The sequence below is a fragment of the Anabrus simplex genome, chromosome 9 (genome assembly GCF_040414725.1).
Source record: "Anabrus simplex isolate iqAnaSimp1 chromosome 9, ASM4041472v1, whole genome shotgun sequence".
Classification (NCBI taxonomy): domain Eukaryota; kingdom Metazoa; phylum Arthropoda; class Insecta; order Orthoptera; family Tettigoniidae; genus Anabrus; species Anabrus simplex.
Window position 1 is genome coordinate 164,221,009 of NC_090273.1, and position 19,672 is coordinate 164,240,680.

The 19,672-nt window shown below is 40.4% G+C and overlaps 1 protein-coding gene across 1 annotated transcript in view; it reads left to right on the forward strand.

The window, feature by feature from the left end:
* Nucleotides 1–16,591: 16,591 nt before the first annotated feature.
* The window catches only part of senju (UDP-galactose transporter senju), a 406,714-nt gene continuing 403,633 nt past the window's right edge, over nt 16,592–19,672 (forward strand). The window contains exon 1 of the mRNA XM_067153636.2: nt 16,592–16,956. Coding sequence (XP_067009737.1) covers nt 16,863–16,956 — 94 coding nt within the window. The 5' untranslated portion in view covers nt 16,592–16,862. The remainder of the gene's footprint in view (nt 16,957–19,672) is intronic.

The following is a 19,672-nucleotide window of genomic DNA, read 5'->3' on the forward strand; positions in this document are numbered from 1 at the left end:
TGGATAACATTCTACCCTGGTTCTCTTTCCTCCACACACTTTCCCCACGTGTCTAACGATGGAATCCCCCATGACCAGAGCCTCAACCCTAGCCACCTCATTTGATCCCCTCCCCTCCTGGTCAGCCCTATCTTTCCTGATAGCTGCAGAAGCTACTTCCTCCTCCCTTTTCTCCTTCCCATGACCCTGTTCCACCTGTCTTTTCTTATCCTCTACTCTACATTTCCCTTTCCTACCTTTTCCCTTCCTCCTACTTCCACGCATCTCAGCAACAGTTCCCTGTCCCTCATCTTCCCTCTGTTGTTCTACCTGGAGTGACTCGTACCGATTTCGCACAGAGACCTGTCCTGAATTCTGATCCTGAATAGAGCCCTTGGCCTGCAATCTCCTTCCCCTTAGAACATTAGACCACCTGTCTTCTACAACTCCTCCCTTTCCTTCCCCTCCCTCTTGTACACCTACTGTAACCTGTACATTGTTTGAGGGAGTCCTATCTTCCTTCCCGTCTTCTGTGAGAATCCTAATTATCTCCCTCAAACTTTCCAACTCCTCCCTCATACCCCTCAATGCCTCACCACACCCACAATAAGTACACTCGCGCTCCTTAGCCATTCTTTACGGGGGGAAAATTTTAAATTAAAAAAATAAAATAACTTATTTGCAAACAAATAAATGAACGGAGGGATATATTGTCTGGGATAGTACACAACAATAAGGTAATTAATATACGACTACACTACAATACTACTTAGTCGTGCTCTATTATTTTTTTTATTTTTTTATCCTACAACCCCTAACAGGATAAAAGCTGCTGTTAATTACTGAATATAGAAAGTAATACACAAGAACTACACAATTCCAAACTGCAATTAAGCCTATCTTAACGATTCCGGGAAGAAAGGTTAGTCCGACGGCCTCTCTGTGGGTCACCCGCTGCTAAATCGCAGCAATTCGTTTGACATGCACGGGGAGATAATAAAAAAATAAGGTTCCGCTTTACGAGAGACTTGTTTCTTGAGACTGACAAAGTGACAGGCCGGTAACTGTCAACTTGAATACAATTCCTGGCAATCGATATATTTTATTATATACATGGGGTAATTTCTATGGAATTATAGGTCACTTCGACTACATACATATCACAATTACGTGTCCCGATCGTCTGAGGGCTGTCACATACATCAACCGGGAGAGATTTACTGCCAAGTAAACACACATAATAGTGAAAACTAAAAAGTAGGTTGTATGGGATTTTTACATATATAATCGCATAGGTTTTCGGCAACTATCAGATAGGAAAAGGCAAGTGGTGGTGATTATCGTTTAAAGAGGCGTGGGGAAGAAGAGCCGTGGCCATAATAATAGCCCTAGTATTTGCCTGGTGTAAAAATGGGGAAACTACGGAAAACAATCTTCACGGCTGTCGATGATGCGTTTCGAATTTACGATCTCCAGAATGCAAGCTACATCTATATGGCCCGTACAACACACTCGGTTACACATTACTATTGCTTCATCTTCCCTTCGTCGAAGCTACCATATTTATGAGTAGATTACACTCACTGTAACAACATTATAATGAAAGCTACACTTCCCCGTACGGTGCTGTGTCGCTTTAGTGTCGATAATATTATGAGATTTAATTTGCACCGAAAACGATACTCTTATCTGTGGGCAAGTCATGCTCAGCCATATTTGAGTAATGTGTAGGAAGACAAACAGCTGACTGGCGTTCGGCGCGCTCACCGACGAATTTCATTGGTTGCGACAAGCAAAGAGTTACATGAAAGATACTTCAGTCTCCATTTTCAAACCAAAATTGAAACTTTAAGGGATGTCTAGTTAAACATCGACTGAACATTGTTTATGCAATGGAAGATCGTGAATGATTTAGACGCTGTTTAGGTAGACGATGCCTAAAGCTTAAAACTAGTCACCGTTTCTGCAATCGGCCCTTACTTTCTAAACTCCTGACTACAAACCTTGCAATGTACTCAGAGATGTCCCATGTTATGTCATTGTAGTTTGTCTTTCCAGGTAATTCAATATAGTCATGATCCAGAGGACAATGTTGAAGAGATGTTTGGGACAATACCTCAGATGAATACTCTAGCATTCTTGCTTTAGGGAATGATGCATTTATCACATCCTCAGGAGACTTGTTCTGAGCGGTCAAAATACTGATTTTGTCCAGTGGGAGAGCGTTGCCATTTCTGGATTCATGTAACTCAGAACTAATTAATATTTTCTTCAATGCAGCAGTGAATTGCCTAGCAGTGGGATTATTATTATGTCCATCCTGAGATCTAAACTAAGCAGTCTCTCAAGATGGTCTTGAGTTACTTTATACAAAGGAAAATATTTCAGTGGAAAGTTTTCTGATGAGTCCCCAACAAAGAAATCATACATTGAAATGGTGCTCTCAATATCAATTAGAAACCCCCAAAATCCTGTCTTTCTGGTGGATAAGTATATGGGCTTGTCACTGAATCCCTCCTGTAGCTGCATAATATACTGTTTGGCCCTCAAAAGGAAATCTTTGATTTCAGAAATATTCTATAAATTCAGAGCTTTCTTAAAGTATTTACCCCTTATACTCTTAGAATTTAGAACATCAAAGAGAATGTTAAATATCTGTATAAATTTTGCTGTAGCCTCACAACCCTTGAAACCTTCAATGTGTTTACTTGAACAATACAACAGAGCATCACAAACAGACTGACTTAAAACTTGTGCAGCTAATTTGACCTTCATTTTTCTATAATGTATGTGTGAATTCCGACTTTGTTCCCTAGATGCATACCTACCTTTTATAGCAACTCGTTCAACATGTCAATAAAATTCCACTCTATTACCTCACCTGACCCATTACGTAAGTATTTCTTGTCACCTAAAGTACTCCTAACCAATTTCAACATGTGACAAGCATCCAGAAAGAAATAAACTGGCTGTTTGGTAACTGGGTGGAGGAAATGAGTAACATGTTATTTACATCGAAATTACAACCCAGATTTTCAGCTGAAGCAATATTTGTTTCAACACCATCACAAGTCAATGAAGTCACTGTCACACCAGAATCATGCAGCAATGTTAAACACTGTTTTGTAAGAGCACTTATTTGTGCAGCTTTTATGCCATGCACAATAAAGTATCCTAAAGTAATCTTCCAGGAATTATTCACAAATACTAAGTGAAAAATTAAGGCGTCTGAAGCTAATGGTGCTGTGTCATCTTCATTATTAATCCCAACAAAGACAGACCCATGAAATTTATTGCCATCCCATTCCAAATGTTTCCTTATAGCCGTGGAATCAAATAAAAGGGCACAAATCTTAGTGCCTGTGTATGATTTAAGTACCTGAAAAGCTTCAGCGCAGAACCCAGGATTAGCATCTACTCTTTGATACCATCGAGATAATGTTCTAGGGTGTGGAAGACAAGTGTCAATAGTGTTTCTCACAAATGAATATGCCTTTGGAGAAAGAAAATGAAGAGTAATGGCAAATGCTTTTAAATTCTCATCATACAACTTTTGCACTTTGTTACATGAAGCCTTATCTTGTTGAGGTTTATACAAACACAATGAGGTATCTCACAAACCACTTAACATTTCACAGTACTCATTATCTATCACAGCCTTCTTTTTAAGGCTGATCTATTTGAGCATTAAAACACGTTTCTGCACTTTCATTACAGATAGATTTTTCCACAACAGGTACTTCCTGGACTGCTGTAGAGGAGTCTAATGAAGGCATTTCCACAGTCTTTATGATTTTAAGGACCCTCCTCTCCTGTAAAATAAATTTAAGAAATAGTAGGCTTACTCTATAAATATGTATTTCGACATATTTCTCAATCAAATGCTAAAATGAAGAGAAACTAACCTTTGATTGTATTTGTAGGTACTTTGGGAAAGCAGGAAACACAGATGGCACAGCCCATTCCCTCAGCCTTACGACACACAATGAAGTACGATCAAAATCACGTTCAGTAAAGTGAGCTGAACATATGGTGCTGAAAGGTGTGGGGGACCAATTTTCCCTTCGTATAGCTCTTATCCATTTCTTCCGTCGTTCATTATCTTTAGGAAAACTGTAAATGATAAAGGGGCTTTTGAACCTATACTGCAAGTGCAAGGGGAAAACAATTCGGCATTGAATATTCGCAAAAACATATTGCTTACCTGTGAAAAGTTATCCCTGGTATTTTCTTTGAAGCTCTGTTTGCACATCCATACGCTACACAAGTCGGCGTTTTAAAACCATAACGCAAACTTCCTTTATTTACTTCACACGTGGTGTACTGATCACTTACACTAAGTGGTCTCCAATGTTTTAGTACAAACAACATGGCGGCCGCTTTTGTCCACTGACTCCAACTCAGACGGCACATTGTCATCTCTATGTTATTCTGTGCTCGGTGGTCTATGTATAAAAGTGACCAGCATTCATATTCTGAACAAGAACACAATTCAGATGATGACTGTAGACAGTCATCCCCTCCCCACTGGTGATTGTTTTTTGAGAGGGATAAAATATGTAAATGGAATAAAATGTGTGCTGGTGTGACCACGAAACCAGAGGTGAGAATATTGTAAAAATATTTCCTGGCCCTACACCTGTGGCCTGAGGCTTTCTGGACAATACTTAGCCTGTACATGATTCACAAACTTATATATTCAGTGCACAATATTCCAGACGAAAAAGAATGCTAAAGAAATGACATGGTGTGAGATAATGATATTTTGGGATTGCTGCTATCTCACCGGGACTACGAAAGGAAACCACTCTAATGTTATAATCACAGCAATAGAACCAGCTTTTGGGTGGTTAGGCCGTGTGCATTATGCAGAGTTTCGTCCAGACGTGCCATTTGGACTCATCAGCTGGAATGGCACGCCCCTCCAGGACTCTGCTTAGCAGTGGCAGACCAAACTGTGTGGTCCCGCCGTGTTAGCAAATCAAGTTTGCTAACCTGCTAAAGGAGAAATGACTTCTCCGTTTAAAAATGCTCCCCCATTGGAGATACAATATCAAAAAGGCTTTCACGGCCGCAGATCTTATAATCACAGCAATAGAACCAGCTTTTGGGTGGTTAGGCCGTGTGCATTATGCAGAGTTTCGTCCAGACGTGCCATTTGGACTCATCAGCTGGAATGGCACGCCCCTCCAGGACTCTGCTTAGCAGTGGCAGACCAAACTGTGTGGTCCCGCCGTGTTAGAAAGTCAAGTTTGCTAACCTGCTAAAGGAGAAATGACTTCTCCGTTTAAAAAATGCTCCCCCATTGGAGATACAATATCAACAAGGCTTTCACGGCCGCAGATCTTATAATCACAGCAATAGAACCAGCTTTTGGGTGGTTAGGCCGTGTGCATTATGCAGAGTTTCGTCCAGACGTGCCATTTGGACTCATCAGCTGGAATGGCACGCCCCTCCAGGACTCTGCTTAGCAGTGGCAGACCAAACTGTGTGGTCCCGCCGTGTTAGCAAATCAAGTTTGCTAACCTGCTAAAGGAGAAATGACTTCTCCGTTTAAAAAATGCTCCCCCATTGGAGATACAATATCAAAAAGGCTTTCACGGCCGCAGATCTTATAATCACAGCAATAGAACCAGCTTTTGGGTGGTTAGGCCGTGTGCATTATGCAGAGTTTCGTCCAGACGTGCCATTTGGACTCATCAGCTGGAATGGCACGCCCCTCCAGGACTCTGCTTAGCAGTGGCAGACCAAACTGTGTGGTCCCGCCGTGTTAGCAAATCAAGTTTGCTAACCTGCTAAAGGAGAAATGACTTCTCCGTTTAAAAAATGCTGCCCCATTGGAGATACAATATCAAAAAGGCTTTCACGGCCGCAGATCTTATAATCACAGCAATAGAACCAGCTTTTGGGTGGTTAGGCCACAGTCTAATATAGACAGTCGCGAAGCTCGGCTTATTTTTTTCATCCATGCGACTGCAGCGCTCCACGTGGCCAGCAAGCTACCGGTCTTCTGGGATGTGTAAGTTGTATACGTTTTGCGAGGTAAGCGTGAGGTAATTACATTATAGATGATCGGTTTACTATTAAATTGACATGGCATGTATGACACCAGAGCTATCATTCTTTAGGCTTTTTAAAGATCCTGAACATTAAAGCCTTAATTAATGTTTACATTTTCGGATAAGAGAACAAGATAAGTAGGCATTTCGTTCATCACTGATTCAGGAATGTAACTCATAGTGAAATCCATCCTATTATATGAACCTAAATAACGTTTTAACACAACCGTAACCTCTAACACGTAGCGGTGTTTTGATTTTCAATGTGTAGAAAATTGCTTGTCGCCTCTGTGTAGTGGTTAGTGTAATTAGCTACCACCACCCGGAGGCACGGGTTTGATTCCCGGCTCTACCACGAAATTTGAAAAAGTGGTACGAGGGCTGGAACGGGGTCCATTCATCCTCGAGAGGTTAACTGAGTAGAAGGGAGTTCGATTCCTACCTCAACCATCTTCGAAGTCGTTTTCCGTGGTTTCCCACTTGTCCAGACAAATGCCGGGATGGTACGTAAGTTAAGGCCACGGTCGCTTCCTTCCATCTCCCTTGTCTATCCCAATCTTTCCATCCCCCACAAGGCCCCTCTTCAGCATAGGTGGTGAGGCAGCCTGAGCGAGCTACTGGCCCTCCTCCCCAGTTGTATCCCCCGAACCAAAGTCTCACGCTCCAGGACACTGCCCTAGAGGCGGTACAGGTGGGATCCCTCACTCAATCCGAAGGAAAAACCGACCCTGGAGGGTAAACGGATTAAGAAAGGAAGAAAGGCAAGAAAATTGCTTGTAAATGGTAGGGGGATGATTTATTGAAGAAAAATGTGAACTATTTGTACAATAACATCACGTTATGTTCCAATCATTTTGCAGACAGCCAGTTTATGTCAACAAAGAAAAAGAAATTAGTATGGAATCTCCGCAGATTTCTTCGAACCGAAAGCCCGTCTCAAAGGAGCACAACACACAGTCATACGTAGCACCGCCTCAGATAGGTCTTATGGCAACAGTGGGATAGGAAAGGGCTTGGAGCGAGAAGGAAGAAACCATGGCCTTAATTAAGGTACAGACTGTTTTGACAATGGGAAACCACGGAAACCCCTCTTCAGGGCTGGCGACAGTGGAGTTCGAACCCACTATCTCCGAAATGTAAGCTGATAAGCCGCCCAGCCACTTGCACGTTTGTCAGAGGAGCCGAGAGAACATGGACTGTATGCTCACTAACTTCTATGTAGTAAACTATTAATTCCCTAATGTTAATACTTGATTTTCCACATTAATGCCGAGAAGGTACTAAGTCATTAGTGTTGAAATTATTTGTGAAACTAAGATTAGATTACCTTGTGATATTTTGCAATGAAAGTTTTCAGTGTCATTAAACAAAAAAGCTCAAAATCCAGCCATTTAGGTTCCTGAGATGTTTGAATATTGTTTGAATTGTTTTATAGTTCACTACTATTTTTATGATTTATGTGAAATTACCAAATTCAGTTCAATAATAGGATTTCGAAAATGGCTAAGGCCTTAACTACAGTGGTATGATCAGCTGCTCCTTCGAAAAAAACTATTGTTGTTTTCCTTCGGTATTATTACCACGCGGTAGTCTAGTGTATCAACGTATTTTATTAAAATGCACGATTAATATATTTGTCGAGGTGGTTACAGTTTATAATTTACGTGGTAAAGTGCATTCAGCTGTTGGGTAGAGATCTGTTCCGAACAGTTAGAGCTTGCTGGCCGCTACGAGCGCTAGTGTTGTTCCGCCTGACAACAGGATGCCATTTCATTACTAAGGAGCTTCGCGACTGTGTATATTAGACTGTGGTTAGGCCGTGTTCATTATGCAGAGTTTCGTCCAGACGTGCCATTTGGACTCATCAGCTGGAATGGCACGCCCCTCCAGGACTCTGCTTAGCAGTGGCAGACCAAACTGTGTGGTCCCGCCGTGTTAGCAAATTAAGTTTGCTAACCTGCTAAAGGAGAAATGACTTCTCCGTTTAAAAAATGCTCCCCCATTGGAGATACAATATCAAAAAGGCTTTCACGGCCGCAGATCTTATAATCACAGCAATAGAACCAGCTTTTGGGTGGTTAGGCCGTGTGCATTATGCAGAGTTTCGTCCAGACGTGCCATTTGGACTCATCAGCTGGAATGGCACGCCCCTCCAGGACTCTGCTTAGCAGTGGCAGACCAAACTGTGTGGTCCCGCCGTGTTAGCAAATCAAGTTTGCTAACCTGCTAAAGGAGAAATGACTTCTCCGTTTAAAAAATGCTCCCCCATTGGAGATACGTATGGACAGCAGATGGCACAGATATGGAGATCACGTGAGCTGTGATGAGCTACAAAAATGTCTGTTCCTTTTACGTTGTATCCATTTTGACGACACGAGCACAAGACGCCAAAGAAGAGTAACTGATAAAGTAGCTGGATAAGGCATATATTAGATGACTTGTAATGAACTGCAAGAACTCTTACAGTGGGAGTGAATTTGTGACAGTAGACAAAAAGTTGCAAGCCTTCTGAGATTGCCGTTCTTTCGTCCAGTACATCCCAAACAAACGAGTGAAGTACGCGACAATGATTTTTGTTTTAGCAGATGTTTAAACATTCTTTAGAAGTACTATTGAAGTATACTGTGGAAAACAACCTACAGGGCCATACGATGCTTCCAGTTCTCCCAGTGATATTATAGGAAGGCTTGTTACTCACATTGAAGGCACCGGTAGAAACGTTACAATGGATAACTCGTACACCAGCTACTCCTCGTTGAAAAAGTGGCTAACATGCATCGGTACATTGAGAAAAATCAAACGTGAGATCGCATAAGAATTTTTGCCTCCCTAAGGTAGGGCTTTCCATACCTCTCTGTTTCGTTTCTAGAATGATGTGATGTTAGTTTTGTATGTACCAAAAGAAATGAGGCAGTTTTACTACTTTCCAACATACACGATTCAGGAACAGTTGTTGAAGCTACAGGTAAACCACAGATTGTATTGGATTACAAAGTAACAAAGGGAGGAATTGACACAGTCAATCAACCAGTGGCGGCTCGTGAAAAAATCGTCCTACGTGCTACAAAAAACAAGCTAAATACGCTGTTTTAAATCTGCATATTGCCATGATGAACCACGCATACTTCAAACTTGGTAATAATAATAATAATAATAATAATAATAATAATAATAATAATAATAATAATAATAATAATAATAATAATAATAATAATAATAATAATAATACAACTTTTCTCACAATTTATAACTCAGAACAAACAAAAACAACATTAATTTGGAAGCAGATGAATTCTTCGACAACTGTCTACGAGATAAATAATTCATTGGAGAAATATTGTTTTTACTAATCTAATGGCGCAACTTACATCAGTGCAAATAGAATCGTGGGAATATAGATCCCCACTAAGAACACTAATTTAATTTCACTTTATATACACTGCAGTGGATAAATAATTTGATAAATCTTCGTATAAACTTTAGCACTAACACAATGACAGAAAAAACACGCACCAGTAATATAACCGCGAGAAAACAGCTAATGGCGGAACTGAATAGAGTGAAAAAGGAAGCAAAAGAGAATTATATGAATGGCATACTTCAAGAGGGTAATGACCACAAAGGGAAATGGAAAAAGCTGTATTCATATATCAGGAATCAAAACCGCACAAAGCAACTGAAAGAGCTGCCAACTGATTCATTGAGACCTCCCCTATTACCAGAGTAAATGTCCGGCTCCATGGCTAAATGGTTAGCGCGCTGGCCTTTGGTCACAGGGATCCCGGGTTCGATTCCCGGCAGGGTCTGGAATTTTAACCATCATTGGGTGTACGTGTTGTCTTCATCATCATTTCATCCTCATCACGAATCACAGGTCGCCTACGGGCGTCAAATCAAAAGATCTGCATCTGGCGAGTCGAACATGTCCTCGGATACTTCCGGCACTAAAAGCCATACGCTATTTCATTTCACCAGAGTAAATTACATTGTAATGCGGGATAACATTTAGGGTCAGTCAAAGATTCTTTGACTCACCTACGAATTCCTTATTTTGGGATCAACTTTCACTGATCCCGTTTATAGTTACTTCCTCTCCCGCAAGGGGGTAGAATTACTCGATATCTCCTGCTACTCTTATGTTCACGGCCGACTTGATGCGTCGCTCTAGCTAGCTCCTTGGAGCGCAGCGAGGGATCCAGTCGGCCGTGCTTATGTTGAACGTGGTAAGCGAATCTGCCACTAGAGAGTAGCATCGTCTGGGCTCGAAAGTAAAGCGTAAGTGGAGGCAATCTATCTCACACATGTTTATTAAAATATCCATCTTCCTTCAGGCTACAGGCAAGGGCTCACTTCACATGAGCACGAGCCTTGTTCCCCGGGAGAACGGCGCTAGGTGTTCGACAGATCTCGTCCTGATTTTCACAAAACACAAATTCATATCGTACTCAAAACAACGAAAAGGCGCCAGGATAATTGTATTGTACATAAATAATATTCCTTACAGTTCCAAGCTACGTGCTGGAGCCCGGTAGCACGTACTGACCGGCCGCCACTGCAATCAACTGGGAGATTCCACTGCACGGGAGACAAGAAGATGGCCTTTGATCGTATTCTGTGCTCTAGTGGATATATAGCAATCAATGTTTAAATCATTTTTCATGCAAACAAGGCAAATCCAAAAAAAAACAAAAACTTTAAAAAATGAAGAGGATATTCCTGAAAGACTTAGCATGTTCCCTTACTAAGCTTCAGCTGGTGCAAAGAACTAAAATTCCTTCACTTCCTCCAGGCATAGCAACTTTCCTCGAGAAATACAAAGAACTCTACTCCAATAAATATATCTGTGATAATTAAAAGCCAGCCTTGTCAATACTTAAAGTAGCTTAATTATTTCTATCACCTCATACACCATACATGTTTCGAGGACAGTGAGCGAGCATGAAAGTACCTCTACCACTATAAGGTGTAAAGGGCATGTGAAAACAAAGCATGCATGTGAGAAGTGTCAAGCAGCTCTCCAAAATGTGCGGGATAATTTACTATGCAGTCTATATCATTTTATATTGTAATCAAAGTGTGTTATTCTACAGTGTGCGCTTGTGAAAAGTGTTGGACCAGATAAACATAAGTCAGCCATCAGCTACGGCAACATAGTGATATAATGAAAGTTTATTTTATTACCAGTATTGGTTAATTAAACTGTGTGATTTAGCTCATAAAAGTTTACAGTACCTTCCTTGACAACGTAGAAACAGCTATTTCTTACACGTGCCCGCTCAAGTTCAGTTATATCGTTTAGTATGAGAGTGCTCTTGTTTCTAGATGAGAAGCAGGCTAATATCTGTGCTTATTTATTGCCATTATTTCGTGCATAGGCCTAGGCCTACCTTCATTCATTCTTCTTCTATCGCTTTTCCCACACCTTGTGTGGTCGCGGGTACAAACTGTAGATTCACAATTAAGTATTTATTTATTTTCCACCTAGTCGATACAATGATTGCTTAAGGCAATTTTTAATGGTTAAAAGTGGTACATGTTTCGTATATTATCAACATCTTCAGCCAAGTAACACTGTTTAGATGAAAAATATATAAGGACACTTCCTCTAAAGCATTACTTTGTCAATTTATATATTTTTCATCTAAACAGTGTTATGTGGCTGAAGATGTTGATAATATATGAAACATGTACCACTTTTAACCATTAAAAATTACCTTAAGCAATCATTGTATCGACTAGGTGGAAAATAAATAATTAGTTAATTGTGAATCTATTGAAGTGCGATACGGACCATGAAGCTGATTTTATGTAATGGTACAAACTGTGTCGCACATGTGGATCTGCCCCTGTTTTACGTCCGGATTCCCTTCCTGACGCCAACCCTATGTGGAGGGATGTAATCACTAATGTGTGTTAATGTGGTGTCTTGTCTGAATATGAAGAGGCGTACATTCATTATTGCCTGTAAATTCAATGTTTGTGATTGTTTTATGTATTAATAATACTTTCGTATGGCTATTTCTAGCCGAATGCAGCCCTTGTAAGGCAGACTTTTCGATGAGGGTGGGCGGCATCTGCCATGTGTAGGTGTTGTTGTTGTTTGAGTCATCAGTCCATAGACTGGTTTGATGCAGCTCTTCATGCCACCCTATCCTGTGATAACCTTTTCATTTCTATGTAACTATTGCATCCTACATCTGCTCTAATCTGTCATATTCATACCTTGGTCTACCCCTACCGTTCTTACCACCTACACGTCCTTCAAAAACCAACTGAACAAGTCCTGGGTGTCTTAAGATGTGTCCTGTCATTCTATCTCTACTTCTCGTCAAATTTAGCCAAATCGATCTCCTCTCACCAATTCGATTCAGTATCTCTTCATTCGTGATTCGATCTATCCATCTCACCTTCAGCATTCTTCTGTAACACTACATTTCAAAAGCTTCTATTCTCTTTCTTTCTGATCTAGTTATCGTCCATGTTTCACTGCCATACAATGCCACGCTCCACACGAAAGTCTTCAAAAACATCTTTCTAATTTCGATATTAATGTTTGAAGTGAGCAAATTTCTTTTCTTAAGAAAGCTCTTCCTTGCTTCTGCTAGACTGCATTTTATGTCCTCCTTACTTCTCCCATCGTTAGTTATTTTACTACCCAAGTAACAATATTCATCTACTTCCTTTAAGACTTCATTTCCGAATCTAATATTTCCTACATCACCTGCCTTCGTTCGACTGCACTCCATTATTTTTGTTTTGAACTTATTTATTTTCATCTTGTACTCCTTACCCAAGACTTCATCCATACCATTCAGCAACTTCTCGAGATCTTTTCCAGTCTCAGATAAAATAACAATATCATCGGCAAATCTCAAGGTTTTGATTTCCTCTCCTTGGACTGTGATTCCCTTTCCAAATTTCACTTTGATTTCCTTTACTGCCTGTTCTATATAAACAATGAAGAGGAGAGGGGACAAACTGCAGTTTTGCCTCACTCCTTTCTGGATTGCTGCTTCTTTTTCAAAGCCCTCGATTCTTATCACTGCAGGCTGATTTTTATACAGATTGTAGGTAATTCTTCGTTCTCGGTATCTGATCCCTATCATCTTCAGAATCATAAATAGCTTGGTCCAATCAACATTATCGAATGCCTTTTCTAGATCTACGAATGCCATGTACGTGGGCTTGTCCTTCTTGATTTGATCCTCTAAGATCAGACGTAAAGTCAGGATTGCTTCACGTGTTCCTACATTTCTTCTGAAGCCAAATTGATCTTCTCCCAACTCAGCTTCAACCTGTTTTTCCATTCTTCTGTAAATAATACGTGTTAAAATTTTGCAGGCATGAGATACTAAACTAATGGTGCGGTAGTTTTCACACCTGTCAGCATCGGCTTTCTTGGGAATAGGTATAACAACATTCTTCCGAAAATCGGATGGGACTTCTCCTATCTCATACATCTTGCACACTAAATGAAATAACCTTGCCATGCTGGTTTCTCCTAAGGCAGTCAGTAATTCAGAGGGAATGTCATCAATTCCAGGAGCCTTGTTCCTAATTAGGTCACTCACAGCTCTGTCAAACTCTGACCTCAAAATTGGGTCTCCCATTTCATCAGTATCAACAGCCTCTTCATGTTCCCGAACCAAATTATCTACATCTTTACCTTGATACAACTGTTGGATATGCTCCTGCCATCTTTCTGCTTTGTCTTCTTTCCCTAGAAGTGGCTTTCCATCTGAGCTCTTAATATTCATACACCTAGATTTCCTTTCTCCAAAGGTTTCCTTGATTTTCCTGTATGCAGCATCTACCTTTCCCAGGACCATGCAGCCTTCGACATCCTTGAACTTCTCCTTCAGCCATTCTTCCTTAGCTACCTTGCACTTTCTATCCACTTGATTCTTTAATCGCCTGTATTCTTTTCTTCTCTCTTCATTTCTAGCATTCTTGTATTTTCGTCGTTCGTCTATCAGGTCTAGTATCTCGTGAGTTATCCACTGATTCTTAGTTGATCTTTTATTTCTTCCTAACATTTCTTCAGCAGCCCTACTGACTTCATTTTTCATGACTCTCCCTTCCTCCTCTATATCGTTTTCTTCAGCCTTTTTTATTTAGTCCTTGTGCAACATGTTCCTTGAAACAATCCCTTACACTCTTTTCCTTCAACTTGTGTAGATCCCATCTTTTTGCATTCTTTCTGTAAATAGTAGAATTCTGTTCTATAGTTCCTGGAAAGATCTAGAACGTGACATAACTTTTGTACAGGGTGTGTTACTTTGTAATGTATTCTAGAAAATATTTCCTGAACAGTCAGAAATATTTTCTAGAATACATTACACTTTCCTTTCTTCAATTTCTTCAACTTCAGATGGCATTTCTCGACCAACAAGTTGTGGTCAGAGTCCACGTCTGCTCCTGGGAACGTTTTGCAATCCAACACCTCGTTTCTGAATCTCTGCCTAATCATAATGAAGTCTACTTGGTACCTTCCAGTGTCTCCAGGTCTCGTCCACGTATACAGCCGTCGTTTGTGGTGTTTGAACCAAGTATTGGCAAGGACTAAATTATGATCAGTGCAGAATTCAACCAGCCGACTTCCTCTTTCGTTCCTTTGTCCCAATCCAAATTCTCCTACTGTACTACCTTCTCTTCCTTGGCCTACCACTGCATTCCAGTCTCCCATCACTATTAGATTCTCGTCACCTTTTACATATTGTATTAAATCTTCTATCTCCTCGTATATTCTTTCGATTTCTTCATCATCCGCTGAACTAGTAGGCATATAGACCTGCACTATTGTGGTGGGCATTGGTTTGGTGTCTATCTTGACGACAATAATTTTTTCACTATGCTGGTCGTAGTAGCTTACCCACTGCCCTATTTTCTTATTCATTATTAAATCAACTCCTGCATTTCCCCTGTTTGATTTTGTGTTGATAATTCGGTAGTCGCCTGACCAAAAATCTTGTTCTTCCTGCCAACGTACTTCACTTATACCAACTACATCTAACTTTAGCCTATCCATCTCCCTTTTCAGATTCTCTAACCTACCACAACGATTCAAACTTCTAACATTCCACGCTCCAACTCGCAGAATGTCAGTATCCATGTTCCTGATGATCGCCTCCTCTCGTGTAGTCCCCACCCGGAGATCCGAATGGGGGACCAGTTTACCTCCGGAATATTTTACCCGGGAGGAAGCCATCATCAGTACATCATTCATACAGAGAGAGCTGCATGTCCTCGGGAGTTAGTTACGGCTGTATTTTCCCGTTGCTTTCAGCCGTGTAGCTGTATCAACACAGCTAAGCCATGTTTAGTATTATTACAAGGCCGTATCAGTCAATCATCTAGACTGCCGTCCTTGCAACTACCGAAAGGCTGCTACCCCCCTTTCGATGAACCATTTGTTAGTCTGGTCTCTCAACAGATACCCATCCTATATGGTTGCACCTGCGGCTCGGCTATCTGCATCATTGGGACACGCAAGCCTCCCCACAGTGGCAAGGTCACATGGTTCGCAGAGGAGGCATGTATAGGTAACTGCGTGTTATTGTGGTGAAGGATGGTGTTATGTGTATGAGTTGCAGGGATGTTGGGGACAGCACAAACACCCTGCCCCTGGGCCATTGGAATTAAACAATTAAGGTTAATATTCCCGACCCGGCCGGGAATCGAACCCGGGACCCTCTGAACCATAGGCCAGTACACTGACCATTCAGCCAACGAGTCGGACATTTCATGTATTACAGGAATGTTATGACTTCGGTATAATGCCTTTGTTCAGAGTCTTTTTCCCTTATGTGTTAAGACATCAGATGGAATTTTCCATCTCCCTCCTATGGTAATATCATTAAAGTACAGTGCTAATAAATATGCATGCATGTTGCTGGTTGGTCACCATGCAATAGTGATTACATCTTTCTACAGAGGGTATGCGTCAGGAAGGGCATCCGGCCGTAAAACAGGGACAAATCTACAATTCGCACCCGTGACCCCACAAGGAGTGGGAAAAGCGGCAGAAGAAAAAGAAGCATGCTGCCGTTTGGTCGAATCTGTGAATTCCATGGGTTAAGGAATATAAGAAGCGAAACAAACGTCTTATTACGAAAACTGACGAAGAAATAGCATTTGGAGATTCCATAATGAAATCAGTTGTTGGGTAAATCGCAACGCAGCGCGTCATACTTATCGCAATAGTTCTCCTGACGGCACCTGTCAAAACTCTTCTCTTATCGGATAACCTGTACGAATATGGTTGTTGAAAAGTTACCATGGCTAACACGAACAGGAACTTATAGCATTTTCATAAGCTACTGCATTACATCACATTATGACAAAATGTGATGCAATGTAGGAATTTGAAATCGTTAGCAGCCTGTCAAGTTGTTTCGATAATTTACTGGTGAAGACTACAAACCGTAAATGCCGCCGTCGGACCTAAGCAAAAATGTTACCAACATTTAGGGAAAGAAGTACACTGACGAAATTTCCGTCACTCAGGAGTGGAAATCTTGTGGTTTGGTAACCTTGTAACAATTACACATGGATGTGTTTTGTTTGGCAGTTCCTATCAAGTAAAGATGTTAGAAGGGTTCGCTTTGTGGGCGGTTATTAAAATAGGCGAAAGAACCATTACACGTTGCAGTTAATAACTACTTTTGTACATATGATGTTGTATAATGACAGGACGTAACGATTCCACCGACACGTCAACGCGGGACATGTAGCCGGGTAATCACCAACAGCTTATCTCACCGATTTCGAGTTTGAAGTTAACAATTATTATATGTTGATCCTTCATTATCACTATCTTAAACAATGACAGTAAAAAAAATTAATTGGTCGGAGCTGTTTCCTACAAAGTGGAGTGCTGTTGTGTTCGTGTCCTACATGGTTCTGTTCATAAATCAAGGTAGGTTATGATTTGTTTACTATTTCTCCCACGTCAGGAAAATTGCACAATAGTGGAAACACAGTGAGTGGAAAGTATCGTTAATCATCTTCATTTTTCTCTTCTCAAGCAGCTCTTATTGTGCACACGCTAATGTAGATGGGTGATTTGAAAGAAACTGAAGTTTGAAATGCAGTATAAACTACCGGTAGTTCTGTTTACTAATATAAACATATTTCACGTAAATAAAACGTCTTACAGCATTGTCATTTCGTGCCGGGAAATTCTACAAAAGTGTTACGTTTTGTTAATTGGAGGTTTTGCTACTCAAATTAATTTCAGTACTCGGTAACTTACACAGCGATTGTTGCAAGTTGTAACATGGAAAAAAGAAAGGAAGAAAAAGTTTGTTCAGTGCACAAATTTGATAGGCTAAGTTATTGCGGGAGAGGTGCAGTTAATTTAACTAGAACATTTTATTCTACTCCTGGATTTTTGTTGTATTGTCCGTGTTGCCTATTGAAGGGTTGATGACATAGATGCTTGTTCCCTCAAAACAACTAATCATAACCTATTGAAATGAATACCATGTGGGTAGAAACATCTTACATTTATAATGAATGGGTGTATGACTGGAGTCCAAATTGAAGTTGTCTTTGCAATTGGTGCTTGGAAACAGCCATTTAGTAGGCAATGTATTCAATTACATAGTGGTAGAGGATTGATCACCTCCAAATTTGGCTTATATATTATGGTGATTTAGAATGAATAGCACACTTTTCTTGTCAATGCTGGCCTGGAAACCAAAACCTCATGGCACTACAGCCCTAACAGGCCATCACGAATTAAGCGACTGCTGTTCAACCCATAGACAAGGGCACGTGTGGTCAGCGCACAAATCCACTTGGTTATTATTGTTAGCTTTCTGGACTAAGGCTGCTCTCTCACCATCAGATAGCTCCTCAGTTATGACGAAGGACCTCCAACTAGCCCTGAGATCCAGTCCCTGATCTGGTCGGAAATCAAACCCAGGGGTGAGCTTGAATACTTGCCCCTGGGAAGTGTAAATGGAATCTTTCTCATGGTGTAAGGTAGCTGCATTAGTAGCTGACACTTTAATAATTTTTTTTACAAAATCCAGGGAAAAACAATTTGCTAAACAAGTCACATATTATTTTTATGTACCATCTGATAGATCACTTTGTTTCCAACAAGATGCATAAAAAGGAAATATTCATGTAATCAATAATTATCCCTTAAAACTAATTTTTTAAATGTATGTTTTTGTACCGTACCAGTAGCTGACACCTCATTTTTCCTAGGCCTAGTCTCCTAAGCGCCTATAGCTGACACAGATTATACTGTATGATATAAAAAAATAAATTACCCTTTAATCAACTAATCATTGTTTATAAGACACAGCCTAAATCTGCGGCTTGGTTCTAAAAGGGCCAATGTCAAAAAACCTGTTTTTGAGCTATGAGCATTTGAAGTTTTGGTATAGTTTTCCAGTTATTTTTTTCAACAACTAACTTTAAATAATTTTATACTTTCTTTGTGGAAGTCACCTTATTAAATGCTAATTTTTTCTATCGTATTCCTTAAAAATTGCCAGGTCTCTAATCTTTATTGGTAATCTAACATTGTTGGCAAGGGCTTGTTTAATTAAACGTTAACTGTTCGTTTAGTACTTAACAGAGACATTGGCCCTTTTAACATGTTGCAAGCCAGGATAAAACGCTTTTGTATCAGTTAATATCCCAATTTCGATAAAAAATTATATTGGCCCTTTTAGAACCAAGCCACAGAAATATTACTGATGAAAACCTACAACCTGTATTCCACTCTTTGACTGGGTCAGGGATATAATGAATGACCCATATATAGGCTATTAGTACAATGGGGTCACCACTCCCAAAGTGATTTATGAATGACTGATAAATGCTATGATATGAGAATGGAGAGTGTTGCTGGAATGAAAGATGACAGGAAAAACCGGAGTACCCGGAGAAAAACCTGTCCCGCCTCCACTTTGTCCAGCACAAATCTCACATGGAGTGACAGGGATTTCAGAGGACGACACGCTGCCGTTTGAGCCATATATATTCAGTTTAATTGTGAGCCATGGAGGCTGATATTCTGTACATTATAAGCAGGATAGGCCTACTCTCCCTAGCTTTGTCCAGAACAAATCTCATATGGAGTTACCGGGATTTGAGAGGCTGACGCGCTGCCGTTTGAGCCATATATCTTATTTCAGTTTAATTGTGAGCCATGGAGGCTGATATTCTGTACATTATAAGCAGGATAAGCCTACTTCTCCCTAGCTTAGCAGTTTTTGGTACCCCTTATTTTTAAGCAGCCACAGATGAAGTTGGGTACTTTAGAAATTTCCTTTGTTAAAGGTCCATTTTATATCACTACCTGAAAGATAGGTGGGACAGAATTTTTAAAATATTTGCACACCTGACACATAAGATCAGCTTCAGGTTCCCCTACTGGAGAATCACATGAAAAGAAATATTATGTCTAGCTAGTATGTATGTATGTATGTATGTATGTATGTATGTATGTATGTATGTATGTATTTCCAACCTTTGTCCTGTTTCTCTACGGCATTGGGTATGAAGAAAGATGAATCTCTCTAGTGAGTTTTTATGGCTGGATGCCCTTTCTAACTTCAACCTTATATGAGGAGTTATTGAGATGAATGACGTGATCTACAATAGTAAGAAGG